Source organism: Staurois parvus, unplaced genomic scaffold, assembly GCF_062004578.1.
Source record: "Staurois parvus isolate SC_StPar_1 unplaced genomic scaffold, SC_StPar_1.0 ptg000561l, whole genome shotgun sequence".
Lineage (NCBI taxonomy): Eukaryota > Metazoa > Chordata > Amphibia > Anura > Ranidae > Staurois > Staurois parvus.
In genome coordinates this window covers 3,377,336-3,400,094 of record NW_028318357.1, presented here as the reverse complement: position 1 = coordinate 3,400,094, position 22,759 = coordinate 3,377,336, and the positions used below count along the sequence as shown (strand labels likewise).

The 22,759-nt window shown below is 40.1% G+C and overlaps 1 protein-coding gene across 2 annotated transcripts in view; it reads left to right on the top strand.

Moving 5' to 3' along the window:
* Nucleotides 1–22,759, top strand: part of ORC3 (origin recognition complex subunit 3) — a 117,548-nt gene that overhangs the window by 28,464 nt on the left and 66,325 nt on the right. For both annotated transcript variants that reach the window (XM_089691312.1, XM_089691313.1), the window contains 5 exons: nt 5,095–5,254; nt 6,657–6,770; nt 8,340–8,473; nt 9,922–9,985; nt 22,008–22,124. In XM_089691312.1, the coding sequence (XP_089547438.1) occupies nt 5,095–5,254; nt 6,657–6,770; nt 8,340–8,473; nt 9,922–9,985; nt 22,008–22,124 (589 nt within the window). The remainder of the gene's footprint in view (nt 1–5,094; nt 5,255–6,656; nt 6,771–8,339; nt 8,474–9,921; nt 9,986–22,007; nt 22,125–22,759) is intronic.

Genomic DNA, 22,759 nt, shown 5'->3' with positions numbered 1-22,759 from the left:
ATGAGAGAGTGAGAGCGATAACACCAAATTTAACACAACTGATCCCCATTCACACCTGAGACCTTGTAATACTAATAAGTCATATGACATCGGGGAGGGAAAATGGCTAATCAGGCCCAATTTGGACATTTTGTTTGGACATTAATGGCTGTGTGTTGAGTTATTTTGAGGGGACAGCAAATTTACACTGTTATACAAGCTGTACACTCACTACTTTACATTGTAGCAAAGTGTCATTTCTTCACTGTTGTCACATGAAAAGATAGCGTTAAATATTTACAAAAATGTGAGGGGTGTACTCACTTCTGTGAGATACTGTATTCATTTGATAAGAGATAAGCAACATTCTATTATAGTTTAATGTACTTGGGCATCTTTTTTTGGTAAGGCTAGTACATGTAAGAAAATCTGCTTATGTAGATCATTTGTTCCTTTTATTTATTTAATTCTAATCAAAGTGAATTATTTCTTAAAAATGAAAATCTTGCACTGCAGCCCTAAAGCAAGTATTTGTTTCAGGTTCACAGAGTGGTTATATCTGTTTAGCCACCTTCCTCCCGCCATATAGTGAAATGACGGGCGCAAGGCGGTTCTCTCGTTCTGGGAGGACGTCATATGACATCGTTCAATTCTAACTGCGCACGGCGATCGGCTGTGAGCTGTGTCCCTAGGACACAGCGGATCAACGGAAAGAGCCGAAGATGTCAGCTCGGTCTTGTGATCAGCTGTGTCCAATCACAGCTGATCACATGTAAATCGGGAAATGCCGATTATCGGCATTTCTCTCCTCACGAGCTGTCACGCTGACAGCTCGAGAGGAGAGCAGAGCCGTAATCTGCATCCCTCAGAGGGGACATGTGCACTGATCATCAGGGCACTGATGATCAGTGTGCCCTGATGACCTGTGTAGCCCCAGCAGTGCCACCTGTCAGTGTCCATCAGTGCCAGCTGTCAGTGCTCACCCATGCCACCTGCCACTGCCACATCAGTGCCACATAGCAGTGCCTACCAGTGCACATCAATGCCACATATCAGTGCCCATCTGAGCTGTCAGTCAGTGCCACCTATCAATGCCAGTCAGTGTCACCTATTAGTGCCGCCTAACAGGACCGCCTATCAGTGCCGCTTATCAGTGGCATATATGAGTGCTGCCTTTCAGTGCCCATCAGTGATGCCTGTCAATGCCCATCAGTGCCACCTACCAGTGCCTCCTCATCAGTGCCACCTATCAGTGTCCATCAGTGCAGCCTGTCAGTGCCCATCACTGCAGCCTCATTAGCGCACATCAGGAGAAAAATCACTTATTTACAAAATTTTATAACAAAAACTAAGAAAAAACATTTTTTTCCCCGAAATTTTCAGTGGTTTTTGTTTTTTTTAAGATTAAATACCACCAAAATAAAGCTCTGTCACAAAAAAATTATACAAATTTCATATGGGTACAGTGTTGCATGACCGCACAATTGTCATTCAAATGTGCAGCGCTGAAAGCTGGAAATTGGCCTGGGCAGGAAGAGGGTATAAGTGCCCTGTAGGCTAGTGGTAAAGGAGAATAAGTGATTCCAGGTTAAAGGAGAATAACAGTTCAGATCAACAGATTTTCCAGCATTAAAACCCAATTCTGGTTTTAGTTTTAATCTGTTAAATATAGGCAAAGTGCATCAAAGTAAAAGTTATGCAAAGTCTTACTGTTTTCCTTCTATAGAAATTTGCCACAGTCTGAGTAGAGATGTTTTTTTTTTTTGCATGCTACTGAGGAGGACAGTGGTCTCTCTGCAGAGATCCAGCATGTTTTCTGCTGAGGCAGAGCTAGAGCTCTTCAAACACCAGGGAGCATAAGCTTTGCAGGAGGTGTGTCAGACCTCTGTGAAGGGATCATACTTCCAATCAGGCTGTCTTCATCTGCCTGGCTTCCCTGCCTAGTGACACTCGCCTAAGACAAGTATGAAGGACAGGAGCTCAGATATTATTGTCTGCATACTTGTTTTCAGGTCAGTAATTCGCTAGGTTGCGAAGCCATGGGTGACATTATTAACAAGCAGGGCAACAGTGGGAGTGGGTACTGACCTACTTGGCTTTCTACAACCTTACAGATGCTGTGATTAGGGGTACTTGGTGTTGACACCTGATAAACCCTGTTATATTGTCCAACTCCAAGCTGTATAAACTTAAATGCTAATGAGATGTAGGCATATCAGGTGATGTGTATTTGTGTAATGAGGGAGACACACTAAGGAGATCTACACCATATATCAAGGTGTCCATAATTATTAGGCAGCTTCTTTTCCTCAGGCAAAATGAGCCTAAAAGATTTAACTGATTTTGAACAGCCAAAAATTGTAAAATGTATTTCAGAAGGATGTAGCACTCTTGAAATTGCTAAGTTATTGGGGCATGATCACAGAACCATCAAGCGGTTTGTTGCAAATAGTCAATAGGGTCGCAAGAAACAAGTTGAGACAAAAAAGATGCAAATTAACTGCCAAAGATTTGAGAAGAATCAAACGTATAGCTACCTGGAACCCATTATCCTCCAGTGTTGTCATATTCCAGAACTGCATCCTACCTGGAGTGCCAAGAAGTGCTCAGAGACATGGCCAAGGTATGGAAATCTGAAAACCGACCACCAATGAACAAGATAAATAAGCTGAAATGTCAGAACTGGGCCAAGAAATATCTGAAGACAAATTTTTGAAAGATTTTATGGACTGATGAGATGAGTGATTCTTGATGGACCAGATGAATAGGTCCCTGGCTGGATCAGTAACGGGCACAGAGCTCCACTTCGACTCAGACACCAGCAAAGTTGGAGGTGGGGTACTGGCATACTTCCATATTATTAAAGATGAGCTAGTTGAACCTTTCTAAGTTGAAGATGGACTCAAATTCGTCTCCCAAACCTACTGCCAGTTTCTAGAAGACATTTTCTTCAAGCAGTGGTACAGGAAAAAGTGCATTTTTCAAGAAGACCATGACATTTATGCAGGACAATACTCCTTTGCATGTATCGAAGTACTCCACTGCATGGCTAGCCAGTAAAAACGTTAAAGAAGAAAGAATAATGAACATTGGGAGGCTGTGGTTGCTGCTACACAAAAAGTTGATAGTCAACAGATTAAGAAACTGACCGACTCCATGAATGGAAGGCTTATGACTGTTATCGAAAATAAGGGTGGCTATATTGGTCACTGATTTATTTTTTTTGAAAAATCAAAAATGTTTATTTGTAACTTTTGAGTCATTTATTATTCTCAATTTAACAGATTAACCGCTTCCCGCCGCCCTATAGCAGATATACTGCTACAGGGCGACATGGGGGCGCAAAATCACATGCCTGGCCAGTGATTAATCACTGGCGCCCAGTTATTGCTGAGGATCTTTGACGAGGAGGGGACTGTTATTAAACAAAACCGTTCTCCCTGTCAGCTTGTGCACACTGCTTTAAATGGCTATACACAGCACAGCCATGCAAAGCAGTGTGCTTACAGTGAAGCACACAGACACACCCCCTTAGTAAAACACACCCAACACACAGTTAACCCTTTGATTGCCCCACATGTTAACCCCTTCCTGCCCGGTGCCATTAGTGCAGTGTCAGTGCTTTTTATTAGCACTGATCACTGTATTGGTGTCACTGGGAATGTCAGTGACACCAAGCCAGTTCCCCCCAGTGATAGAATGCCCGCCACAGTTATGCTATAAGTCGCTGATCGCCGCCATTACTAAAATGTAAAAAAAATGTAAAAATCCCAATATATATACCGCCATTTGAAAATGCTATAACTTTCACGTAAAACAATTAATTTACACATGTAGACATGTAGCAGAATACATTTTGGCCTAAATTTTATTTTTTTACTGGACATGTTTAACTGCAAAAAGTAAAAAAATATAGTTTTTTTTTTCTCAAAATTGTTGGTCTTTTTTATAGCACAAAAAATAAAAAACACACAGGCGATCAAATACCACCAAAATAAAGCTCAATTCGTGGGGAAAAAAAGGACGTAAATTTAATTTGGGTGTAGTGTTGCATGACCATGCAATTGTCAGTTAAAGTAACGCAGTGCCATAATTCAAATAATGGCCTGGTCAGGAAGGGGTAAATCCTCTGGAGGGCAAGTGGTTAAAATAAAGAAGTGAGATGGCAAATTTTCCATTTTTCATTTAGTTGCATAATAATTCTGCACACTAATAGTTGCCCAATAATTGTGCACACAGATATTTTCCTAAGAAAGCCAAAACCTCACCATTACTTAAATATTCAGGTTTGAGGTTTATTAACATTTTGGATTGACCGAGAGCACTGTTCAAAAATGAAAGTAATCCTCAAAAAATACAATTTGCCTAATAATTGTGCACACAGTGTAAGTCTGTTTTTCAACAAAACCAGTTCTTTTGCACTTACAGTGATAAGACAGACCATTTAACAATGGAAGGGGTGCTTTTATTTATTTTTCCCAAAAGGGAAAAAAAAACCTGTTTGATATAACTGATTATAAAGTATTAGCTGGAGCCCAGCTTCAATATGTTAGTGTATTTAAATCTGCTAGTATATTTCACATTACCCTCCCCCCAGGTTAACAATGCTGCATTCTGCTGTGCCCCCTGTGCGCCTTCATCCAGAGTGGGAAGGGAGAATATCACAGCACACCGAGGATCACCAATATGGGTCCAAAAGTTTTAATGAACGATCACATAGTGCAACTATGTGATCGTTCGTTAAAACTTTTGGACCCATATTGGTGATCATCAGTGTGGTGACATTCTGCCTTGCTGATTCTGTTCAGTTCCAGCTGGCGGTCGCTGCAGCACCCACTTATACACACATGCATTTTTAACGCAGGAACGTATGCATTTGGATTGTACACTTGCATTCATCCAGAGTGGGGACACTCTAATACGGGCAGTATGTTATTGGCCAGATTATGAAACAGATGGCAAAAAGCCTAAAAAAGATAACTATTGCAGCTTTGGGTTTAATCGCACTTTAAGTCATGGGAAATTAAGGCATGCTGTTAATCCCAGTTAAACATTTATATAGCTGATGTTTATTCCTTATGAAATGTAAATGTACTAACATATTTTTTATTCTAGCCGGTATATTAAAGAATTGCCATTAGTCCTGGTATTTGGTATTGCCACGTCTCCAGTGATAATTCACAGGCTCCTGTCCCATTCTGTATCCTCACTGCTGTGCATAGAACTCTTCCAGTCCTTATCTTGCACAGAACATTTGGCAACAGTTGTTGATAAGGTAATTTTTTTTCACAAAAGATACTTGCTGTGATTGTTTCATCCTTTACTCCTGTTAAATATTATTTTATTGCAATAATTGCCTGAGGTACAGTCTGTCTCAATGTGGTCCTTGAAAATCAGTTTTAAGTTTAAATATGAGGCTGTTTTTGTTAACACTACTGTGTTAATTTTAAGAGGAACTGTAGTGTGATATAGATAGAGAGATAGATTATTATAACACAGGATTTATATAGCGCCAACAGTTTGCTCAGCACTTTACAATATAACGGGAGACAATACAGCAACAAGACAGTTCAGTACAAGGGGGATGTGAGGGCCCTGTTCCTTGGAGCTTACAATCTAGGAGATAGATCGATCTAAAAGAGATTAGTTTGACAAAAGTGTTCACTGAGAGCATTAGGTAGGCTGCCACTTATGATTTGCTGTTGAAAATGCTGAATTGTTTGGTTGTCCCAGACTTCAAAACCTTTCAGGCTACTATCCCAGAACACGTATGCAGCCAGTGAAGTAAAACAAAAAGAAGTCAGAACACATCTTTTACCATTCAGAGCTTTAAAAAATATTGACACCAAAAAAATCATCGATAGCATGACAGCCTGGCAAGTAGCCTAGAAAACAAAGGTTAGTAATGTCAGCTCCGATATTATTTATGTACAAGTTTTTCTTTCATGTAAATTATATGAATTTATTGCATGGTCTCAGTGTTAAAGTGTAGCTGCCTGGCCGCATCACTCATTCACAGCATTCTGTGAATAGGAAAACTATAAGTCACGGCAGCCTTTGCAGCTGTCAGCTTGTAGTTTTCAGTGAGCTGTTATGGTGCTTCACAGCGCTGTGGTAGTTAATAGAGCTTTCCTGTCAGTATCTCCTTGCCTGTTTGGGATGTTCGAGCAAGCATGTACAATGACAGGTCAGAGGGAGACCTGCATGGCACCGGCGATCTGCTGATCACTGGTACAATGCTTTAGAGGCTCCACAAACAAAAAATAATAAATGCACATTTTATTACCTGCAAAAAAAAATGTGCATTTATTATTTTTGTTAAAAGGTGAACATATACTTTAAAATTGGATGATTTAAGAGTAGGCTTTCTTTGAAAAACGTTTTCTACTTTCATATTTGTTTTTAAATGTATACTAACAAAATTGTGCCCATTTCTTAACTGAAAATGGTCTGTGACAATCAAAGCATTTATACTTTATTGTGAGTCTCAGCTTGGACAACATAGTGGCAGTGACAAAGAGAATACAATATAAAGTATAATGTATACAGTAGAGACGCGTGCCATATATAGCAGAGCATTTTCACTGTTTTTGTTTTTTTCAGTTTTTTTTTTTTTTTGTATCATGAGAGCTTAACAGGACCAACTTTTTCATAGTATATTGTTTTGTTTTTTTCAGCTTCTCATCTCTAATAGTTTTCCATTTAAGCTTAGTGGAAAAGTCTTGCAAGTCCTGATCACTATATTTTTGTACCACGATTTTTCAGTGCAAAATTTCATCAAAGGCCTTCAGGTAACTACAACCATTAAACCATATGCAAATTATATTAGAGCATCACCCTATTGCCTTTTTCTTTACTATGTCTTAAGGTGGGAATACACGATTAGAAAATTGACCGATCAGTCATTCGAAAACTGAGAGGCGTTCGTTCGTTGGTCGAAATCGTGGCCCACCAATTTAAAAAAATCGTTCGGGCAATACGTAGTGTTGACGTCTTCCGTACAAGTGGAAGTGATGCAGTGTGCATGTGACCTTGTAGCCACGCCCTTCCGGCCAGAACGAGCGATTTATACAGCAATTAACAGCAAGGAGTAGAATATAGTTTATTACATTACCTATATACATAAATAGTGATACATAAAAATATAATATGTATCATTCTGGTTTCATTCTCTCATTAGGCCAATCTACTTTTAACATTTGGATTTTTTGTTCGAGTTTACGAAGATCCCTTGGACATAAACATCCGAGTCATCTTCCGTTTCTGCTCATGTGTGATAGCGCTTGATAGATTTTTTTCGTACGACCATCATACCACCGCATAGAAAATCGGTCGTTCGTATGTGAAACAACAACATTTTTCACTGTTGTTCAACCGGATTTTTTTGTTCACAATATCGTTATCGGTTAAAACATCCTGCTCATCAACGAAGAGAAAGTCGTTCGATCAGTGGTTCCACTAAATTTTTCGTACGATTTTCTTATCGTGTGTACGGGGTAATAATGAGGGCATTCCGCAAAACCGGCACATTGGTCCTATTTGTGTAGATTAATATTTTAGGCTGCTGACTCAAAATGCCCATCCTTAAAAACCGTAACCAAACACAACACACAAACATTTGTCACCAGCCTCCTTCTTCAGAGTCGGCATACACAATTGGAAAATCTTTCACTTTTTAAAGTGTGACATTAGGTGGTCCATCCTTCCTCTCTTTAAAAGGGGAGCTTCATTTCCCTTCACCCTGTGTTTATTTTTGAATCTTATTGTACCTTTTATCTTGAATTAACACACTCCTCAGCCCAGAGAATACAACATACTTTTCTGCTGCCACCATCGTTCTGTCTGACATTATTGGGAGCAGGCTGCCTATTACTTATTCTTACAGCTGACCTCCTGCCAACAGTAAAGGGGCAGCTTTTTAGATTAGGGGGTGGGAAGTTACAATGGTGCAAAGTCATTTTTCTGTGTTAAGGTTCACTTAAAAACGCCATCCAACACCAATCTTTCTCTCCCAATTAATTGTCAGCATCTTCCAATTACCCTGATTACAGACATCTAGGGTTGATCATAAACAATATGGACTGAATCTTAGTTAGTCTAATATTTTTTTCTTGTCCTTATTTGTGATCTTTGCATGCTTCGCTCTGTATTATAAACTCTGCATTGTGCTTTCCACCAGTGTTTTATGCATCTGAGATCACATTAGCTGTTTATTTGCTGTTGGTAAAAATGTTCTCCCTTCTTTTTACAGCTAGTCAATACATAATTTAATCAATATCCTTTTGCACATACAGTATTTGCTATTTCACTCTCTTTATAAGCAGATTGGAAAATGAATTGTCCTTTGCTTTGTCTTGCAGCTGTCATTAGTAGAGCATTTTTACTCCCAACCGCTTACTGTTTTGTGTTGTGACCTTCCAGAGATGAGGAATCGTGTGAAGAACTTAACGCATAATCAATGTGAAAACATTCGTCATTTAGCATCTTTTATGAGGCAAGTATGCACCACCTTACTGTATATATGAGAAAGATGAAACTCGACTAGAAAATTCTTACAACCTGTGCTGTCAGATTCTGCTTGCATAATTGCTGGATCAAATGTTGGTATCTTACAGTAACCTATAGAGAGCTACAAGAAGATATCATCTTACTATACACATGTATATAGATTCAGGAGCATGGGAAGCAAAAACTGTAACAACGCATTTACACCAAACTCAACTGCCAGCGTACCCAGCACACAGCACACATCATATGCACCAAACTCATGCAACCAGTGTACCCAGCACAGAGCACACACATCGCATGCACTTAATTCATACAACCAGTGTACCCAGCACAGAGCACACACATCGCATGCACTTAATTCATACAACCAGTGTACCCAGCACAGAGCATACATCATGTGCACCAAACTCATGCAACCATTGTACCCAGCACAGAGCACACACATCACATGCGCTAAATTCATACAACCAGTGTACCCAGCACAGAGCACACATCATATGCGCCAAACTCATGCAAATAGTGTACCCAGCACAGAGCAAACACATCACATGCTCTAAATTCATACAAACAGTGTACCCAGCACAGAGCACACATCATATGCACCAAACTCATGCAACCAGTGTACCCAGCACAGAGCACACACATCACATGCGCCAAATTTATGCAGTCAGTGTATTCCGTACAGAGCATACATCACAAGCACCAAACTCCAGCACAGGAGTGCATACAGCACAGTGCTCACACCGTGCCCATATCACACAGGCCACATAGCATACAGCATATGGAATACACAGCACATACAAAAGAAAAATGACCACCAGTTTGGCAGTTGACATTAGGAAACTATTTTGATGATTCTATGATCAATATGCATAAAGATAGCAGAATGTTATGAGATGTTTTCCAGTTTTAAAATTACAAGATTGTAATACATTGAGTCAATGTACATTAAGTGGACCTTTTGACAACATTGTAGTGATTGTTAATACATGATAACAAAACTGAAGGTAATTAAGGCCAACTCAAATTTGGTGTACAGAGACAGACGCAGTACCATTGCCACTGCCTGCTTCACAGCTGAAGGATCCTAGCAACTACTGATGCTGACAGTTGGTGGAACCCAATGGGAAAGTTGAGGGACTAGTTATCCCATCAGGTGTGCTCTCTTGACTTGCAGGAGCCAGTTGGCAGAGTCTATAGCCAAGAGCTATGGCATCCTCTCACTGCCTGCTGTCTATCACAAGGGGAGTGGATCTGAGTGATGGGGAGTTAGTGTCTATAAACCCCTATTAGGTTTTACCCACTCAGCTACAAAACTCTTTGGCCACTGCTCTGTCTGTATGTATGTATGTTGTAAACACACTTTTTTTTCTGGAAGGAAAGGAGGCTCCTACATCAGTCAGATTTTTGTTAGAATAACTGTTTTGTTTTTAGGTATGTTGAAAATCAGACACCTGAAATACAAGTGAAGCTTCTTACGAAAGACGGTTATTTAAAAGTAAGTGTCCTCTTTGCTTATGTAAATGTTTTACTCTAGGGTGTATATTGTTAAAAGGTTAAGACATGCTATGAAAATGCACTTAAAACTGCATGTTTATGCAACAGCCCTGTTGTGACCTTAAGATGAGCCTTTTTTTTAAGCCTTCATAGTTGGTCATGGTTTCATTCCCTGTTTACTCTCTCCTGAACAATCGAACTATCGTTTGGTTAGTACCATGCATGGTCACTTGTACAGCAGCTGCATGCTAGCTTCCTTGTTGTAAGGATTAAATGTTTTACTTCTGCTTCATGACACATTGCCATTCCAGTGGGGGATACAACTCTTGGGACCCTATAGTACTTCACTGGGGGTCTTCCTTCCTGAGCCTTCTCTTCTATTGCAAATTCTTCTGCATAACTTTCCATGACCATGTTTGGCTGGCTACCATTAAGCAAAGACTCATGGGAATATGCTTCTTCTTTTATGGTTTTCTTGTGTGGTAGAGAGCTGGGTGCTCTTGCCGACATACCTACCTTTTTCCATAGCGAGCTGATGGCCATCCATTCAAAATTCTGTCTGACTATTTGGGTTTCATTTGGTCCGACCTACCTGATGTGTTTTCTCACATCTTCTGACTGCCCTTCATGCGGTGCTTGCGGATCCTTTGAATCCTGTCCTTGCAAGGTGGTGAGTTCTGTGTATTCTATGCAAGGGGTCTGATCAGATCCTATGAGCCTAAGCTTGGGAAGCTTTGCACTGTACCTTCCTTTCCATTCAGAGTGTCTAGTGCTCATCTTGGTTACAGTTGAAGGCAGTTGTTAATTCCATTTGTATTTCAGTGCCCATTTCTAGCCTTGGACTTTTGGTTAGGAATTGTTCGACTCTTGTTTGGCCCTAAATACCTAGGCCTGTGGGTTGTCTTTCACGAGGCTCGGCTTCCTTCCAGTCCCTGTTTTCCTTTTCTCTGTCATCCTGGCTTGTTAGACAAACTGACTCATCATTTTCCAAGGACCTGGGTTTGTCTGATTCAAAGGCCTTGGAACCCAGCCAGGGGGTTGAAATAGTCCTCCTTCCCTATCTCCTGGAAGCTCCTCTCTGGGGAAGTTGGTCTGCTAAGCTGGGGTAAACATCTATCCATTTTTTGGTGCAGGGGTCTTGTTTGTCAGAAGGAGGAAGTACTGTTGGACGTAACTCGTAAAGGTAGAGCCTATGACTTTCTCACGCAAAGAGGAGTATTTATCTTGGAGTCTATATATTAGATAAGTATAGCAATGTTTTTTTTCCTGTTCGCTGAATGCTTTGAGGTGTTTTTATCACGTTACATGCTTTAACTTTTTGTAAGTGTTGTAGATTGCGCACTATGTGTTTGTAATAAATACTAGCAGTTAGCACTAATATGTATTTCCTTGCTCTCTTCCATGAACTGCTTACCATTGGGAGTATTGTGAGATCAACCCTTTTACTACCATGTTTGTTACTACATTTGAACCTAGCCGTGGAAGTTAACCCTTTATACATCAAGCGGTATTAAACCCAAAACCAAACATTTATTATTTTGCAGCTTACTATTTCTTAGATGTGGTGGCTGCATTCGTTTTCTTTTTAAGGCTTTCTTTCTTTTATTGTCACCTGGTGTCCTGGCCCGTAAGTTTGTTGTTTTTCAAGCTGGCCTGCAGATGAACCAGTTAAATACTTGGAATAAACCTTATACAACTTATAAGGGTGCTTACTGCGATCAGCTTTTATTTATTTATATACAACTTTTTTTCCACAAAAAACTGTTGTAACTGCTTATGAAATATGAGCTGGAATTTGGCTTCAGTTTGTTAGTGTATCTAAATCTGCTAACACTTCCCTCCCTTACACTGAAAATGCTGCTGTAAAAGGCGCCCTGTGCTCCCTCATCTAGAGTGGGGGCACTCTCAGGAGGTGTGTTGCTGGCCAGATCACCAGGTGAAAACAGAGGGGAAAAAAGCCTGGAAAAAAAAAGAAAACTAATGCAGCCACCACATCTAATGAGTGGAAAGCTGCAATATATAACATTTTTAGTTTTGCCACTATAAGGTGGGCAGTTTGATTGGCATGAGGTGGAGTTGTTTTGGGCACAGCAAGAGTGTTTTTAAGATGATCACATATTTCTGACACTAAAAAATGTAATAAGAAGATCATTGTGTGGATTGTCATATTTATACAGGATCTGGGTATTTGATCTTGGAGGATTTTTTTGGACTGCACTGTATGGTTTTTCTCACATTTTGTATTTTAATTGTTGCACAGCACAATTATCTAGGATGTTCTCTTTGTAATGGAAAATTTATATTCAGATGTTACTTGTCCTTAAAGTGGAGCTCCAGCCAAAATGTAAAAAAATAAGTCAGCAGCTACGAAGACTGTCACCGCTGACTTTTAAAAAACAGACATTCACCTGTCCCTCGATCTAGTGGTGTCCTCACTGCAGCTGATTTCACAGGCCGTCCTCTCTCCCCTGCACAGGCATCTTAAATGTGGGCACCCAGCTGTGACAGCTTGCTGCTTCAGAGCCAGTTGCCCACTTAACATGCATGAGCAGTTCTGCACCTTGTGAATGGTACTGTAATCTTCTGGGACCTGCCATGTGTCCCAGAAGACTACGGGGAGGGAAGGGGGGGTAGGACAACTTCCAATCGCCTAGGTGATCGCAGCGGAAGTGGGAACGTGTACCTGTCAGACTCAGGTACCCGCTTTCCCCACTCCCCAAAGGTGCCATTTCTTAACGAGGCCTTAAAGCGGAACTTCCCCTTTTGGGTGGAGCTCCACTTTAACCTTTGCTATTTGCACTTTTATAGATTTTTTTGGATAGCGCTGCATTTGTTTTTTACTCCAATGCACAAGCAGCCTTCTTGTAGCACATTTATTAGAACAGTAGTATACAGCAGGAGGAGTGTGACCTACAGCTGGAGATGGGGGGGCTTCTGTCTCTCCAGTAAGTGATCCCTTCAGATCTCTGTCGGGTTTCAATGTTTCCACTGATTTCCTCTGCTTACTAGCTGTCTATTGTGCTTTGTGGTTTCCTGGCAGGTTTTGCTTCCTTTGGTGCATCTGACTCCAGTTGAGTTCCCTGGTCCCTTCAGGCCCTAGGACTGCTTGTTAGATTTAGCTGACTCCTGAATGTTTCTGCTCAGGGGTCTTACTCTGTTGGGGAGGTTCCATATCTTAATTTGTGGCTTAGGCTTTTGTTGGACAGTCTGTTGGTGCCTGTTCTGGGGAGTTGTTTGTTTCCCACCTCTGTAGAAACTACTTTGGGACGTCCCAATAGTCAGAGATCAGAGTCTGTGCCCGTCAATGAACCATAGAGAAAAATAGGATTTTTTGTACTCCCCAATAAATCCTTTTCTCTGAGTTCTTTAAAAGTCACAGTACCCACCCCTCTAGTTGTTTTGTCTGTCCAATTTTTCTATGCACTGATTTGTGGTTGACTGAGCAAGTGGGGGTGTGGCCACTGTCAGGGACTGCCTCTAGGCTATGCCTTTGTTTTTATGCCAGTGTCCTACTTCTGAAGGTGGCGCTATAACCCACTGGTCAGAGATCAAGATATTGGCTGTGTTCTTCAATAAACTCAGAGAAAAAGGTTTTATGCCGAGTACAAAAAATCCTATTATCGATCAGTGGCTGCAGTGCTGATAAGTGCATTCTGACAGTGGAGAGTCCCCACTGTCCGAATACAATTTCTTTGTGTGGATGTAGGAATCTGTAGGCAAACGCAGCTCCACAGCCCCTCAAAAAGAGAACTAAATACGATTGTTCAGCTCTGGCGTTATGAGAAAAGAGCATCTAAAATCATTATTAGCAGCTATTTTGAACTATTCTGCTACGAGAATGAGAACATGTAACAAATATATGATAGGTGTCATCCTAATGTGGCTGCAATGCATGTTAAAGTGGCACTTTGGTTCCCCTCTCCCAGTTATCCGTTTCCCTTAACCCCCTAAGCTCCCTCAAATGCAGACACGTTTATTCAATGCTGTCAATCTGTAGGTTCTAGCAAGAGAAATATGCTTGTAATAAAAAAAAAAAAACACTGGATATAGGATGGAAAACTGGAAATTGAAGCAAAATTACTAAGAAATCTTTGGAGTGGGGGGAATTGCAGTCTGTCGCTTCTGTATGTCAGGCATTGCTACCAACCAGAATAAAGGATGTGGTGACAGATCCTTGTGATGAACTAATCAATTTGCAAACAAGAAAAGTTAACAAGCTCGAAATATTTCATTTTACATGACTATATGAATGCAGGTTTGCTCAGTCCATGGAGAATCACAAAATCCATCATATGCACTGCACAAACCAGTATATAGGCAAACCCAATATTTTCAACCATATTCAAATCGCAAATTGCACTTGTTTGATCAGTATAAATTCTGCAGTTTTAAGCTGTAATTCACCCATTCTCCTGTTACTTATTAGCTTCTTCACTGAGGTTACCTAATTTGAATAAAACAAATAATGTTTAAAGGGCTTTGTTTTAAATGTTGCCAGCTGTTAACAGAGAAGAGTAATAGGCAGTTTAAGGTGATCACTTCATTGCTTTTGCAAGTTTGGATTCAGATAGAGCGGATAATATGGCTGATGAAAGCCAAATTGTGACTTAATAATAGATACATTTCTTTCTGTTTGAACGCTTCGCCTGTGCTCACAAAAGAGAAAATGACTAATTGCATGTTTTAGAGTCTCTCATGGCATATCACAAAGTATGGATTTTTCTCCCTCTGTCATGCTCAATTGATGTAGCTTTTTCTGCCTTTCAGCTGCTGCTAGTTTTTATCATTTCACAATTACTTTTCTGGACTCCTGTGGGGGCACTTGAGTATGCTTGTCTTATTCTCTATGAGTAATTGGCAGTATATTGATTCTTTTTTTTTTTTTAATAATGTATTACTGCTTAACTCCTTCAGTATCAGCTTCTGTGAAGTACAGCTATACACTGGCTGTACTTTGTTTATAACAATGGAAGTATTATGTCACATTTTTAGCTCAGTCAGTCACCAATTCTTTCTAGAGTTTTGAGCCAGCTTGAAAATCACTAGCTTTGCTACCTGGTCATGCTCTTCAAGGATGCTTTTTTCTAATATTCTCACACCATTAATTTGCAAGTGCATAGACATTTCTTTTAGTTAGCGACAGCAGCAAATGTGTTGCCTGCATTAAATTATTATTTGTAGCTGTTACAAATCTGCTCTAGACTTGTAGAAAGAGTTTGTCACCTGTAGTAGTAGTTGACCACAAATATCTATAAAAATCTCCTTTAAAATCACCCTTATTCATCACTTGAAGCCCAAATAAAGTCTAAACAACCTTTTGTCTCCTTTTAATGTTATGCTATAATTTATAACTCATTTTAGATTTGAAATGCCTTAAATACCTTATTATTGAACTGGAAATGCAAAAACATGGAATAAATGGTTAAGCACTTTACCTTAAGAGTTTGATGTCCCTGGGCCCTTCTCTTCTGGTAAAGCTGAGGATCTATAAAAAATGCATATAAACGTAGTGCAGCGATATCTTTTCATGGGATTTTGGATTTACCCAGAATCATGTACCATACCCTGGTGTCCTCTGCAGAACCTGAAGGAAGTAGAAAAAACTTTGGGATGTAATGCTAATATATTTACATTTTTTTTTCGGTGCCTTGATTATGGTGATTATTCACCCTCTATTTTGAATCAAAGGATGAAGGGCTTCCAAATAAGAGTACTTTGCCTTTTCATGCAAGATCCTACAAAACCTCTCATGTTGTAATGTGCTGTAAATCTCACCATTGATTTTAGAAAGTAGTCAGGTCATGCCTGCATCCAAACAAAAAATGTTTAGACTGCTTCAGAGTGCTCCACTAATTATATGCTCTGCTCTACCCAGTTCCCAGTTTTATGTCCATGGAGAACGTAGTGTGAGAAGTAATGCAGGCCATAGACGGATCATTTATCGGCCAAATTTTTGTACACACAGAAAATCAGCCGATAATCACGCCATTAGTGGGGCCAGCCCGTCGGCTGTTTTTTGCGGATCTCCTCCTTTATTTTTATCGGTCATGCTGGAAAATCCACGAAAAACGGCCATTTTTCGTGGACATGGGTGGCAGCATCGGCAATGGGGCTGATTGATTTTAAGTTTATCGGCTGAAAATTCAGCCGATAGACGGCCCGTCTATGGTCTGCCTAGACACAGGAGAGAATACACTGAAAGCACCATCAGATGGAACAATATAATTTTGGATCTCTTGACCGGTGATGTTAGCAGTCACAAACAGACATAAGATAAATCCTCTATCTGTCTTTAAATGTCAAGATGGGGTGACATTGATCTCATGTCTATTAGTACATTTAGGTCTCAGGTCTTCCTGAATGGATTAGAAATAAGCTTAAATTGTACTCTACAGGTTATCATCTCTTGTAGCATTTGGCCACAGTGAGGAAGAATACATCAGTTAAAAACTTTTTCTGTTGATGTTAAAATGGACTTTACTGTAAAATGTATATCCACACCCTATACAGGTCATAGCATCCTATATATTAAACTGAGAAAATTCAAAATTAGGTGCAGTGGTTCCACCTAGTGACTAATCGCTATTGTTCCCTTTTCATAAATTATAGTAGAACAAACCTGACGGACTGCTGTGAGTAACAACTCCATGTTTGTCTTTAATTCTCGAGTTTTGAAGATCACTGAGATGTAAAATCACAAACCTGCAAACTAAAGGTCCTTTACAGAACATGTGCCTGCTGTATTCCCTATCACTCTTTGGAAAGCTAGTTTTATAGCTATAAAAGTTATATTTTGTTTTTATTTTGACATTTGCTGTTATAGTTTTTATTTGTACAGAAAGGGGGCGTGATGACTAAATCTGAGTGGGGAGAAAGGGGAAATTGTACTGAACACAGTGCCACCCTCATTTATCTGAAATTCACAATTTAGTGATGTAAAGGTCAGATTTAAATTTTATGACTGCGATGGCCAGCAGACCAGCTTGAAGACACATTGACACAAATCAGTACTATAAACAGTACATAGCCCAGGATCTGTAAAAGCCTGCTAATTCTGTCCAGTCATACATTTTCCCCATCATATACAGTGGGGAAAATAATTATTTGATACCCTGCAGATTTTGTAAGTTTGCCACTTACAAAGAAATTAATGGTGTATAATTTTTATCATAGGTATATTTTAAATGCTAGAGACAGATTATCAACCAAAAATCCAGAAAAAAACCCCACAATACAAATGTTTTATAAATTGAGTTGAAGTTCAGTGAGTAAAATAAGTATTTGATCCCCTACCAGCCAACAATAATTATGTCTCTAACAGACTGGCTATGTGTTTATGTGGTACACAGATTATTCCTGTCAATTTAGGAAGGTGCTCCTAACGACAACTTATGTGTATAAAAGACACATGTCCACAGAATCTTTCTTCCATTCAAGCCTCACCACCAAAGAGCTGTCAAAGGATGTCAGGGACAAGATTTTAGATCTGCATAAGGCTGGAATGGGCTAAAAGACCATCAGCAAGAAGCCTAGTGAGGATACAACTGTTGGAGCGATTATTCCCAAATGGAAGAAATACAAATTAACCATCAATTGTCCTTGTTCTGGAGCTCCATGCAAGATTTCGCCTCATGGGGTAAGGATGATCATGAGAAAAGTGGGGTATCAGCCCAGAACTACACGGGAGGAGCTTGTGAATGATACCAAGGCATTTGGGACCACAGTCGCCAAACAAACCATTGGTAACACAATACGCCTCCATGGATGAGACCAAAATTGAGCTCTTTGGCATTAACTCGACTCGCTGTGTTTGGAGGAGGAAAAATGCTGACTGTGACCCTAAGAACACCATCCCTACTGTCAAGCAAGGAGGTGAAAACATGCTTTGGGGCTGTTTCTCTGCTAAAGGTCGAGACCGACTTTGCCACATTGAGGGGGCCCATGGACAGGGCCATGTATTGATAAATCTTAGATGAGAACCTGAAGATTGGTCTTCCAGCATCACAAAGACCCAAAACATATTGCCAAGGCAACAAAGGAGTGGTTTAAGTAGAAGCACATTAAGGTGATGGAGTGGCCTAGCCAGTCTCCAGACCTTAATCCTATAGAAAATGTATGGAGGGAGCTGAAACTTCAAGTTTTCAGTGTCCAGAAGACAACTGAAACACATTAAACCTCTCAAGTAAAATGTGCATAACAGCCATATCGCATTTGGTGTCCATCCAATTGTGATATCTTAATTGTACAGTACAGGACACAGATTGGATGTTCTCAGTCCCTGGGTTATAGGGTGCTACCTTCATGTGGTTGGAGCCTGCAGAATGCTTTTCTAGGCACGCCCACTAGGAGTACTCCTATAACCCCCGCCACTCCGTGAGTTTTTTTACTAGCATCTTTACGTGATAGAAGTTTTCTCCCTTCATAGGGAAGTTGTTTATGCTTAACTAGTTTTCTTTACCGTACTTCACAAGACACAGAGCATCTTCATATCCATGATAATAGTGTTATGCTGCCACCTGCAGGTGACTGGATACTGATTTTAAAAAAAGGAAGGAAATCCCCTCCTAGGGAGAACACCATTAGGCAAGGCTTCTGTTTTTTTGCTAGTGTCTTAGGTAATTGTCATGTCTGTGCAAACATTAGTGAACAAACAGCATCATGAAGGCCGAGAAACACACCAGACAGGTCAGGGATAAGTTGTGGAGAAGTTTAAAGCAGCGGTAGGTTATAAAAATATATTGCAAGCTTTGAGCATCTCACGGAGCACTGCTCAATCCATCAATCTCTGCATGAAATTATAGCTAGCTTCTCAACTGTTCCATTTGGGATTAGGAGCCTGGATTTTTCTGAATTCATTACATACGGCTTTCCAATTCTTAGAGGAATGGTACCTGGACCCTGCTGTAGACACAGGGGGGATAGTCTGTAACATTGCCGATCAGCAATGAACCCTGCGGTTTAGGACCTTTTACAATGATATATGTCATTGCAGACTGGTAGGGTGCTGTACAGGTCTAGAGCAGTGATCCCCAGGTGGAGATTCATAATGCCTGAAGATCCTTAGAGGCAGTCTTGTGGGACTGCAGATCGCAGCAGAGCCTCCCTTGTGGGAATACAGGTTGCAGCAGAGCCTTCCTTGTGGGGAATACAGGTCGCAGCAAGTATTACTAGTCCACTCCACATTCATTTTCTTGTGTGGGCAGGGGGCACTGGCAGATTTAAGGGGAAATTTTGTGAGGTAACTATCACACTAGTGCTTATGAGCTCAGTCTTGACTTGGGACACACTTTCCAGTAAGGGTCCCAGATACCTTCTTCGGAAGAGAGGGGGGATGTAGGAGTAGGGGGGACCCAGATGCCTTCTTCAAGTAGAGAGGAAACTGGACACAGCCTTCCATACAATCTAACCCCTAGTTATGTTCTATGCAGCTGTGACTCCCTCTTAGAAACAGACAGAGGTACTGAAGGGTACCCCTAGAGAAAGTTTCATTAGGGACCATGCAGCTTAATAAAAATTGGCTTTATTAGAAAAAAGTATAAAGTAACACAACAGGCTAAAAAGCTGAACAACCACCACCGGCACTTCACTAAATTAAAAAGACAACGTTGTCTAAACAACTCCCTCTGTCTGTCTTTTATCTCCACTATTTCAGGGACATGTTCCTCCGGTTCCTTTGTGACAAGGGAGGAATTCGCATCTGGTATCACTGGGGTACAGCAGCAGCTTTCCAGAATACTTGCAGGCTTAGACCACTTTGGTTGCAAGTGGAAGAGTTCCCCTCTCCCCCCTTCTTATTAACAAAGGAGGAATCAGTGGAGGGTGAGGTACAGGAAGAAAAACATGTTCCTGTAGAAAGGGATGCAGAAGAATTGTGCATTTTTTCATCAAATATGTCTGGATTATTTGACGTTACCCCTTCCCAACTCTTCACCTTAAAAGGATCTTGGTGTCCAAAACTTCATCATCAATCTTTCTTTGTACACCTAATTTAAAGAATGTTTAGTACATGGACTGGGCTCACACTAACTAGGTGTTTATTCAGCAAAAATGGTTTGCTCAGCTATACACCATGGAGAGTGAGTTCACTAAGAAATGGAGTATACCTTGGGTGGATTCAGTAGTCTCTTATCTCAACCAACGCTCGCGTGCCCAGTGGATGATGTCCCGATATTTAAGGATGCTCCAGACAAACATCTGGAGTCTTTATTCAAGGCCTTGATGCCTTGGTCTACCTTTATGGGTCCCAGTCCCTGAAGACCGCTCTGGGATATGCTCACTGTGATTCATAATTTCGTTCTGCTCAAAAATGTTGGTTGTCGGATTGCATCATCTGGAACTATAGATAAAGTTAGAATAAAAGACATTGAGGGAGTGTCTGCTGGAACATCATAAAATATTTCAACACCCCTTCAGCATACCCCTCAGACCATTTGATTGGTTACGTTATTTCTGTAAATGCCCTCTTTATGGAAAGCTGAAGCTTTCATTCACTATTGACTCAGTGAAAGGGTGCTAACAGTCATTCGTGAGTGCTTGTGACTGTATCCTATCAGACTGGATTTAATATGCAAATTAATTAGACTGCACAAGACCAAAGACCAGGTGAACTGTTTTTGCTTTTAATCCCATTTTTTTTTTTTTTTTTACTATTTCCAATTTTCTGTTTTGTAATATCATCTGTAAATAATGTCTTGCACCTTTTTTATTTTCTTCTATTAAAACAATATTTAAAAATCATTAAGCTGAATCTTCTAACCTGAAATTACAGCGTCTATTGCCTCTTTGAGGAAAGATAACATGTTTTATACTCTTGTTACATTCCTTGCTGGTCATGGCAGTGAGTCACATCTTCTTTAAGGTCAAAATTGCTACAGCAGATGCTGTTAACCTGTGTTTCTGTTAAAGCATGTGGTGGTGGCTACCATTGCAGAGTTAACCTTTTCTTTCCCCAGGAGAAGGGTTAACTGCGAAGTTACCCTTCCCAAGAGACATCCACTGTCAGTGGGCTGGCTCCTAGATTGTTCTATTGTGAATTGGAAAATTTCTGTGCAGGGTGAGGCTGAGAGTGTAGTACATCACAGTACAGTTTCTTTTAACTAATAATTTAAAACAGAAAAAAAGTAGTAAAGAACAATACAGTGCCTTGAAAAAGGTATTCATACCCCTTGAAATTTTATACATTTTGCCATGTTACAACCAAAAACATAAATGTATTTTATTGGGATTTTATGTGATAGACCAACACAAAGTGGGACATAATTGTGAAGTGGAAGGAACATGATAAATGGTTTTCAAAATTATTTACAAATAAATATCTGAAAAGTGTGGCTCGCATTTGTATTCATCCCCCCTTACTCTGATACCCCTAACTAAAATCTAGTGGAACCAATTGCCTTCAGAAGTCACCTAATTAGTAGAGTCTACCTGTGTGTAATTTAATCTCAATATAAATATAAATACAGCTGTTCTGTGAAGCCTCAGAGGTTTGTTAGAGAACATTAGTGAACAAACGGCATCATGAAGGCCAAGGAACACACCAGACAGGTCAGGGATAAAGTTGTGGAGACGTTTAAAGCAGAGTTAGGTTATAAAAATATATCGCAAACTTTGAGCATCTCACGGAGCACTGCTCAATCCATCATCCGAAAATGGAAAGGGTATGGTACAACTGCAAACCTACCAAGACATGGCCGTCCACCTAAACTGACAGGCCGGGCAAAGAGAACATTAATCAGAGAAGTAGCCAAGAGTGGATGTATTTTCACTTTAATGGTAGAGTTTTGATGGGAAAGAGTGAGGTGTACAGCCTGTGACAAATTTTGCTTGCTTAAACTATGTTGATTTTCTAATATAAGATGCAGGTAAGTTAGAAAACAAGGATTTGTGCAAAGAACATTTGATTGCAGATCATTTTAGATAATAAATAAATGACCAAGAATGTAAAGGTAATTTAGATGCTCTTACTTGACTCTTTCACCCTTTCCTACTTATATGACTATGGTATGTTTGTCTTTCTGTTGCAGGAAGTAACACAAACATTTCTGGAAAATTTGCACTCCTACCATGAGAATTACATTCCAGTGTTAAGATGCCTCCATCATTTTACATGTATCCTCCCCAAATATCCCTTGGGAAAGCAGGTGAGTATCAATGTGTTCCAATGTACTGTATACTTCTATTAGGACACGCACGTACACAGGGGCTTTGACGGCACCCAAGACTCAGTAAGCCTTCGGCTGTACATTGTGGCTGCAGCTGACTTCTTGTTATGTTGCCTTTAATATTCAGTAAAGTGTAAGCAGACAATTAGGAACTGCATGGAACCCAGCTGTTTATTCATTTAAACATTGTTTTTATTTTTTTAAATTAGCATATCAGTCTGTTTTTGTGCTAGCCTCTTGTAGTTTTCTGCACATTAGTATTCAAATCAGGAGTGGATGATTGATCATGGTAAGTCAGTAAGACTTTATTGCACTGCACACTGCTGAAATCTAAGATTAGGTTTGCTAATTAAAGTGGTCAAAGGGTATTTCATTATTTTAAGATTATTTACCATCAAGTCATCCTTAACCAAGCTAGCTATATTGCTTTGCCTACAGGCGATGAAATGGTCAGGATCTGACTATGTTGTCTGGCAGGGTTTTCTAAGTTATAAAATTGACAGAATATAACTGCATTTGTTTTGGAAGGTAAAACTGTTCAAATGTATGTAGTTCACCTGTGTAGTTGGCTGTTTTCCTAAATTTACACTTTAAACTGCAGAAATAGTGTGATG